This window comes from Mandrillus leucophaeus, unplaced genomic scaffold (genome assembly GCF_000951045.1).
Source record: "Mandrillus leucophaeus isolate KB7577 unplaced genomic scaffold, Mleu.le_1.0 Scaffold148, whole genome shotgun sequence".
Classification (NCBI taxonomy): domain Eukaryota; kingdom Metazoa; phylum Chordata; class Mammalia; order Primates; family Cercopithecidae; genus Mandrillus; species Mandrillus leucophaeus.
In genome coordinates, this window is record NW_012101454.1 from 2424418 (window position 1) to 2434011 (window position 9594).

Consider the following 9594-nt stretch of genomic DNA (forward strand, 5'->3'; position numbering starts at 1 on the left):
CTAAGCGGTGATTTTTAAATGTCAAAGAAATACAATTCATGGAAAAAGGACTCACAGTTACTACATTAAATTTTTGCGTGATATTTAGATTACAGAAGTTTTATTGTTTTCACACTGCTTTTTCTCACTTTCATTTCAGCAGATGTATTTTGTGCATTTTATATTAAGTAACAGTTCACTTGGAGAGATCACTCTAATATTTGGAGCCGATTCCCTACAGATACATTCTTTAAACCTACTGTGCAGAAAGGATTTGATTGTTCATATTGTATGTTATCTTTTCTTGATCTTATTACTCTGGCCTGTACAGGCATTCAGTGGAACCCATGAAGAGAGTACAGACAGCTGACTGGATGAAGAAGACATTGGGGAAAAAAACTCCCATTGTTTAGATTTCTGTCAGAGGATATAAGAATACTTAATTTCTTTTATCTCTAGGGCTTTCATTATCATTTAAATTTCATTTTACATTAATTGATCAGGGATTAGTAAAGCCATTATGCAGAAATTAGAATAAGACAAGCCAGATGGAATGAATAATTCATGAAGTCCAATTACGTTTTATTTCTGGTGTACTTTCAAACTTGCCTCTGACTTCTGTGCTATTTTGATGTGACAATATTCACTGGAAATCAAGAGTGCCATTTTAATTTATTGTATCCCTCTGGAGTGGAAGCATTTGTATGCACTAGGGGTTTGTTAACGCATTTCCACTCACACCCCCCCAACACCCAAAAGTCAATTTTCGGGATTTTGAAAACACTGGGTGATCTAGGAATATGGTTCATTTTGTACAGAGGTTCAGGGGCACTTCAATGAGACACACCAGTTCAACTGATTGGCGTGAGCTGACCCTATGCAGAGAGACTAAAGGCGTAGGATCACGAAATGATTACCTCCTGGAAAAGCACTAATCCTCTTTAAAATATTTGTATGCCTTCCTCGCTGCAAAAGAACCCTTAAAATGTGAATTTGGCCTGGAGTTGGACTGGAGGTAGCAGCAGCTGTTGCAGCTACAGATGAGGACCACGAGGTGGCAGGGGTTGCCTTCAATGAAAGGGTTCGGGGCGGTCGGGACCGCTGGGGCTTCAGAACATCCCAGCGGGTCCAAGCCGGGCCGACCACGGTTGGGTTTAGGCTCAGAGCATCTCGCAAAGCGTTGCCGGGAGAGAATTCCGAACTAATGGGCAGTCCCGTCCACCTGTCTGGAATGCCTCATACGACTGTGTCTGAAACCGCCTCCCCACCCCCGGTCCCAGCCCCCAGCCCCTTCAGAGGCCCCCTCTCCCCCCGGTATTTATTTATGCCACTGGACAGTTCTAGTCACATTAAAGCTCCGGTTCACCTTCTCGAGGACTTTCATCTCGGGAAGTTTTATGACACTTTGTGAATGTGCAAAGTTTTTAATTAGGCTCTCTAGACAGCCCGAGGCAGCAGCAGCGCCACAAAGTCTTCACGGTCTCTCTGCTTTACAGCACAACAAGCCGCTCTACTCCTTTGAAGACAATGCAGACTATGTGTACGATGTCATGTGGTCCCCCGTGCATCCCGCGCTCTTTGCCTGCGTGGACGGGATGGGGCGCTTGGACCTCTGGAACCTCAACAATGACACCGAGGTGAGCGGCGGCTCAGGCGCCCGGGCCGGAGGGCTGGGAGGGGGGCGCAGTCGGCCACTCGCAGTCTCTCCCTCTTTCTCTAAAACGGCCTTTTTTGAACAGACCTTCCAATTGCAGCAGGGCTGCCGGCCCCCCATTCTTGACTACCCTGAAGGGAATTGGCAGACGCATTGGCCAAAAATCACTTAATCTCCCTTCATCCCTAAACGGTGGCTGCTCCTGGACAATTAACCACCCTTTTTTGCAAAGAGCAAAACGTTATGCGTTCACACCTTTTCCCTATGGGACAGGACACACAGGCATTTGTCAGAGCCGTGTTGAAATAACTTTACTGGCAAACACTTGGAAAAGAAAGCTTTTGTGGACGTTGATTTTTAGATTGGGCTTTTAAAAGGGGCTATTTGTCAGTGTTTGCTACTTGCACCATTTCTATTTTGAATCCATAAAAGACGATTCTGTTGACTATTTTTTGTTTAGATCTTTCATCCATTTGATTTGTACCAAGGTAAATATTCCTTGTCTAAGATATCAAACTCAGAGGCAGACTTTTACAACAGCCTCTAACTTTGAACATGAATATCAAACTCAGTATTTTTTTAAAAGAGAGTTTAACATGTCACATTTACAGTAAGTGGAAGTACCCATTTATTTTAAAAAGCAGCCAATAATGCTGTTTTTAAATTATGCCATAAAATTGTATGTTTTAAAAACTATGCCACATGCATTGTTCCTTTTTGCCAGTCTTGCAAAAATATTGAGTTGCTAATTCAGCTACTTGGATGTTTTGGGTTTGTTTTTTTTTAACATAAATATTATTGTCCTTCAACTTTATAAAATAAAATGGTCTCTGCATCACTTCTTGGTTTCTGACTCAAGAAAGCTCTCTATAAATAAGAATGGACAGGTAAGAGGAACAAGTGCTGCAAACTATATGTCAAGTGGAGAACAACAGAAAGGTCTTTTGAAGTGTTTTGAGCAGGAAACAGCTCAGCCTTTTTAATTAGGAAGCCCACAGCTGGAGGATCTGAGGAGGAGCATACTTCCCTCCTATTTTTTTTTTTTTTTTTTTGCATATGTGTGGGAGGGGGCAGGGAAATATTCTTCAGGTGTTATTATTGACTCATTGTATCTTCAAGGGTATATACACCTATAATCGCTGCCAAGTAGTTATCTTTTAAAACTCTTTCAATTTGAGTCTGTTTTTCCTTTTAGCTACAAGAACTCTGTAACAAGAAAGAGTTATGTAATGAAGCATCTTTGAAAATAACCAAAAGGCATGAGTACGTGAAATGCCCCATCATTTGGATATTGAAATGTTTGTAACATTATTGTTTTTATTAGAAAGATGTTATTACCCTATATTGTAAGGGTTTCCCAGAGTCTTCATCACTGTTTATTAAAATCATATTGCTTCTATTTGCTAGGAGAAATTCATTCATTTAAAGCAACCAAAAAAAAAAAAAACACAACATTTTCCTGATTGACTTAGAAGACCGCTGTCTTAGAAATCCAGCTTAGTTGAGATAATGTTTAGGTGATACCCAACTACAGTGCATATGAAGGGAGTGAGTGTTCTAGAAACTCCTTAATAATTCCTATGTAACTGTTTTTCTTTAAAATTTTTTTTTTTAGGTAAAATGAAAGTAATGTCTCAACATTGATAAACATAATTTTTTTCCCTTCTCTCTCTAGGTATCAAGAGACAACCACCTAAGAGTTTTATAGCTAAACATTTTTTAAAAATCATTATTGGTCATGCAAACTGTTTAGTTTTGTGGTAAACATAATTCTGCTTTCACAATAATAGTAGAGTTACATTGAGTCCAGCTCAAATCCAGTAATTAACCGAACACTTTTTAAAACCTTCAAATCATTTTTGCCTTCTGGCAAGTTGAACAAGATTTTTCAAATATTTGTCAGATTAAAAACTAGATTTGTTTAAAAAATTTGAATTATAGTACAGCAGTATGTTTTGTTGTTGTTGTTCATATTATTACATTTTTGGACCAAGTTATTCCATCTGTTCCTATGCAAGGGTAGTTCATGTTTCCCACCTCGGTATTTCTGATTTCTACTGCTTAATGTAATAATTTATGATATGTAAATCTTGTCTTTGCAATTAAAATGATTGAGCCAGGAAAACTGTGGAAATATTTGTGAAACAAAATACAGAATAAGAGACAGACAGAACATATGAATTGTTTTTTATTATTCATCAACTTTGGAAAGGTCATTACTGATCAGATTAATGCAAATATATTTTGTCATTTTCTTCATGCATTTATGAGTTTTCTAGCACATAATACAGGCTGTGATCATTATTTTCTATCATTTATAATATCTATGAAAAGAAACTATTTTTAAATGTTTAAAATACTGTTTCAGTTTGTTATAGTAGTTATATTCCAAATAAATAAAATTCTTGAAAATGTATTAGGCATTATTTTAAATGTGTTACAATGTCAGTTTATTTTCAGGGTTTTTTTTGTTCTATTCATATTAAGATTAAACATTTTATTCTATTTTTAAGATTGTTCATAGATTACCTAATTCTATTCAATATCAGATTGTTCATGGAATTAGGTAGTAGAATTAAGTAAGAATCCTGTATGAACCTTCTAAATTGTGGTATTAAAAATTAACTTTGAAGAGTCTACAGTTGAATCACAGATTTGTTTTCTGGGCAGCACAGTAATAATAAAATGTATTGACAGAATTATGATCCATCTAAATTCACATTGTTTCAGCCTTTGAAAGATTTGGTTAAAAATTCAGACTCTAGCTTGCACAGCAGGTACTTTTATTATAGAAATTGTGTATTTTTAAAAAATAAATGAGCCGGGAACTTTTGGTTTTTTTGTTGTTGTTGTTCACAATTGACATACAGTGATTTAAGCAGGTGAAAGAATTTTTATTGATTTCAAGATTAAGTTTAAACATAGATTCTTACATATGATGGAGTTTTTATTGCTATTTTAAAGATAGGTATTGGGTCAATAATTTTGTATAAACAGATGGTTTCAATTCCCTGAATAACAGAATGCCAGTGGTACTAAGCCACAGTACATGTTGTATTTCCATTCTAATGTGACATGTTTATTAGACACAGGTCTTGAACAGTGGCATGAGATGATCTTAGTGGCCCCCTTTTCACCATATTTTTTCTTTTTGTTTTAATATTTACCTTTTCCTTTCTTAATGGCATGTTGTCATTTCCTATTCAACATTCTTATAAAAGGCTCAAGAGATCTGAACTTTATGTCAATTATAAACTTCTAACCTTGAAGACAATCTTTTACACAACAGATAATGGAAGAGAGGTAGACACACTAAAAAGTCTTTCCAAATACTGAGGTTCTTGGAACAAATACTACAGGTTCCATTGCAGCACCTCCAGTTCACTTTAATTATTATTACTGTGATAATTATCAATGTTTTTAGATTTGAAGTGTTTATTAAAGGAGATTTAAGGCATTTTCTATGAGTGGGTGGCTGTATTCTATCACGATGTCGCCCTGGAGATAGTGCCAAAGTTGTGGATTGCTTATTACACTTCGGTACTGCCAGAGGGAGGAAGACAGATTTAACAAAAGAGAGAGAAAGGGAGAGAGAGAGAGAGAATTTGAGTTTTTTGAAATTTTTTTTTACCTTTATGTTTTCCTTTCTTCTTCAGATCATCTCCTCCCTGATGAGGTTTTGAGGGATCAATACATATGTTTACATTTTCCTCGAAGACTCACATTAATATGACTTTTATTCCACCACACACCCCCTTTCTGCCTTTTTAGTATCCTTAATTTTGGTAAATCCTGAGATCTCTCTCTTTCCATCTGTGCATAAACTATGACCCGATGGGGAAGGATCCCATTTAGCTCCTGTATTTTTTGTTGGATGTACACTTGTCATAATCCAAAGAAATATTCATGCCACTTACTGCCCGGTGACTATGTAAAAAGACTCTCCCTCCTTTTCTTTTTTTGTTAAAATGTCTCTTCTCTCTACCCCTTAATTCAGTGGAGCATATGATTTAAGAACAATGAGCCCTTTTTCCCCCGGCACAAGGGATGAATATTACTTCATGCACATGAAGGCAGTTGGTGACTCATCCAGTTAAAAGTATTATTGCAAATTTGTATATTTAAATTCATATTCAGAGATTCTCTTATTCTGTTGTAAACCCTTTGGCAGGTTCCAACAGCAAGTGTGGCCATTGAGGGAGCATCCGCCCTAAACCGCGTTCGTTGGGCCCAAGCCGGCAAAGAAGTTGCTGTTGGGGACTCAGAAGGCCGTATTTGGGTCTATGACGTTGGAGAGGTACATGTGTATTTGTTTGTGTTGTTGTTATTGTTTTGACTTGTAGATCTACTTTAGAGACCTAGTGAAATTATTGGCAAGACCTTGTAGGCCACAAGGACCCTCTATAATATGCTTGCAAATTTCCATTGACTTCAGTGCTAGTTTGGCGAGACTTCCTTAGGGCCTAATTTGATCTTCTGTCTCCATGCACAGGACACTTATGTTAACGATCTAAGCTCCTTTTAGAGTGCTGTAGAATGTCCCATCATCCTGTGATGGAGAGTGGCACTTCCCACTAATTTCATGAGAATGAAAAGTTTAAAGGCCGGGCTCAGTGGCTCACGGCTGTAATCCCAGCCTTTGGGAGGCCGAGGTGGGTGGATCACAAGGTCAGGAGTTCAAGACCAGCCTGGCCAACATAGTGAAACCCTGTCTGTACTAAAAATACAAAAATTAGCCAGGCGTGGTGGCGGGCACCTGTAATCCCAGCTACTTGGGAGGCTGAGGCAGGAGAATCACTTGAATCCAGGAGGCAGAGGTTGCAGTGAGCCGAGATTGTGCCATTGCAATCCAGCCTGGGTGGTAGAGAGACTCCATCTCAGGAAAAAGGAAGAAAAGTTTGCCAAATACATCATGCTAAAATTGAATTTGGAATGTTTTGTTTACTTGAAAAGTCAAGTTTTGGTTAGTATGTTCAATTAATATATACACTATTTTTCTTTAATTAAAGTGTAGCCAATTGAAAATGAGATTAATTAGAGTTTTGTGCTGTTTGGTGATATTCAAAATTTCCTGAACATCGTGGCATGTAAAAAAGGAAAAAAAAAATTACATCTTTTATTTCAGACAAATCTCCTTGAATTTGTATAAGATCTTAATTTAATGTTACATTATCAGTCAATTGTACTTAAGATTGTCTGTTTATTTTTACTATATGAGAAAGTGTTGACCAAAACCTTCATTTCTGGCGAGATAAAGAATTTTTTCCTTAAAGGAAAAGAAAATATTGAACTTTCAAGCAAAACAAAATAAGAGTGTTATGTAATGCTATTTTGGCATAATATGAATCTAACATTTGCATTCCAGGGGTAAAATATACCACATTTGTATGCATAGCATCCTAGACCTAGAAAGTACTCTGTGAGTGCCTGGTGGATGGGTTTAGCTGATCACACTGAGAAGGGTTCTTTATGGTTTCATCAATCAGCATTCTATAAATTTGGCAATCTTAAATGGTTTGTTCTACAATGGAACTTTTGATGACATATTTTATACTGCTATATGGTATAGTTGATTATGTTGAAACAAGCTAGATGGTGTTTTAAAAAATTCAGCCAGGGACAAAAACCGAATGACTTTAGAAATGGGAGTTTTCTATTCTGGATGCATAATTCTAAGTAAAAAAACAATCTCTTTCTTTTACTGCATGTTATCTATTTCATTTGACACCCCCTTGACTACTGATACCACAAGCTGAGTTGTTCCAACAGTGACAAAAACTCTGTTAATATTGGCCCCAATGATGAAGATGCAAATGGTCTGGTAACTATCGATATACTTTGGAGTCTTTGGGAAAGAGAATACCCTCTGAGTCGGAAATGCCGCCAGTAGTGTTACAGCAGTATTTTTTCTTAAATGAGTATTCTTTATGTTTAATGTATCTTTCTCATGGCCTTCATCAAAGTAAAACTAAATGACAATAACAAAAACAGATATTCTTTATTGGTCACTTCCTAAAAAATAAAAAAGAGCAAAGGAGAATGTAAAAAAAAAAAAGGCTTTTCTCTCTTTCTGTCTTTTCTTCCTTTCTTCCTTTTCCTTTCCTTTGTTTATAACAAGTGTAATTGTGGGAGAGAAATAGACATGAAGACATCCTCAGAGACACAATGGCAGAAAATAGATAAAATGTAAAAACTTTTTGCTCTACCTCCTTTGCATACACACAATGTCCCTTAACTCACTTAAGATTATATACAATATAATTGTTTTATCCCTCTTTGTTGTATTCTAAAAGGACTGAAAAACAGAATAGTTTAACAATCTGTTTTATATTTTAAAAGGCCTTTTGAAAAGTCTTTATTTTGACTTAAATATTATATATATACACACTATATATATGCACACACAGACATTCATACACAGTCTCTATGCAATAAGGAAACACAACATGACATATATACAGAATTTTCTGCAATAAAAGTAATTTTATGGCTTTTGGACAGAATTACTTGAATATGACATATTTTGCGAGTATATATGATTTTACAAAAGCTGCTTTGGCTGATATGTGGCTGCTAAAATTTCTTTCTAGGATGCTATCATCATTTCTAAATTGTAAAGTGTTGTTATACTCATATTTCTACTATCGTACTGGCAGGTCAGGCTGGTTTTCATTTTTATGTTATTGCCCTTACTTTTCTAAGTGATATTACAGACTATAGAAATGTCTGCAACTATAGGCCAGTCTCGCCTATTGTCTGGAGTCTAGACAGGCTATAGAAAAATCTCTGTGACATATAATAGGCCAAACAATTTGTAGGGTTGTTTATCCCTACAAATTCACTACCAAGAAAAAGAAAGGATATACTATTTGATTGAGAGTAGGTAATATTACAATCTCTAGCCCTTCTCTGAATGACCGGAAATCAGGATAAGCTTATACACTTGAACAATTCTTTAGGTATTGTTGATCATATACAAAGCAATCCATAGCTCAGAAAAACTCAGACTTAACAAAATAATTGCCTGAACTGTGGTTTTTTTCTAAGTATTTTTATAAATTATATTTATTTGGGGAGAAGGGGAATTTTTGTGTTTCTCTCTGTCACCACTAAGCTTTATTCTAAATCGCTGAAGACCTAGTCTGTAGAGGCACCATGTACTAAAAGGAAAAATGACTTCCCTACCTCTGAGGCTTAGCTGCAGCCTGCTTCTGAAAGAGGTAGATCCCTTAAGGGCAAATGCTGCCATTATTGTGATTACTATAGGATCGTTCACCAGCCCAGAACTGACAGAACATAACTGTGCTTAAAGAGAAGTGTACCGTCTGGACAAGTGCCTTCTCATTCTTCCAAATCACCTAAACTGCGGAAGGCCAGATGGAATGCTTCACGGCAGGATGGCCCACTTGGAATTAGAGGTCCTATCTAAGGCTGGTACCTGACTGACTGCAGGGAGGATGGTTGAGCAGAGAGCTATTTAAGAAGAAATAAATATGGCATTGAAGACTAAATTGCCAGTAGGCTCTGCCACCATTTACCAATATTCAAAATTGGTTCCCTGGTCCTTATTAAAACGAAACTAGTAACCACGGTCATGCTAGCCTTGAGATAGAAAACCTTGCTTTATAGAACCCTCTAGAAAGAAGACAAAATGCTTTTAGATGAGCTTTGTAATACAATCTGTATTAAAAAGTAGATGGTAGGTTTTTTAGAGCACACGGTGTTGGTCCATTTTCCTCAGTACATTGAATAGATGTCTGTGGGAAGACATCTCGCATTCATTCTCCCAGTGTTGATTTGAGAGATTTCTTTTAAGCTGGGGAGAAAAGAGTGGCCTGTAGACTAGCTTTTGCCAAGACCCTGTTCCACAAGTGAGGCTGTCTTGAAGGGTATAGGACTTGTGCAATTGCATAGGGCCCTGTGCTTAGGGGAGCCCTGAGCTTGGGTCATTGTCTTACAAT

At 36.9% G+C, this 9594-nt stretch overlaps 1 protein-coding gene across 5 annotated transcripts in view; it reads left to right on the forward strand.

The window, feature by feature from the left end:
* Positions 1–9594, forward strand: part of DYNC1I1 (dynein, cytoplasmic 1, intermediate chain 1) — a 340924-nt gene that overhangs the window by 316847 nt on the left and 14483 nt on the right. For all 5 annotated transcript variants that reach the window (XM_011974691.1, XM_011974695.1, XM_011974694.1 and 2 more), the window contains 2 exons: positions 1476–1616; positions 5805–5930. In XM_011974691.1, the coding sequence (XP_011830081.1) occupies positions 1476–1616; positions 5805–5930 (267 nt within the window). The remainder of the gene's footprint in view (positions 1–1475; positions 1617–5804; positions 5931–9594) is intronic.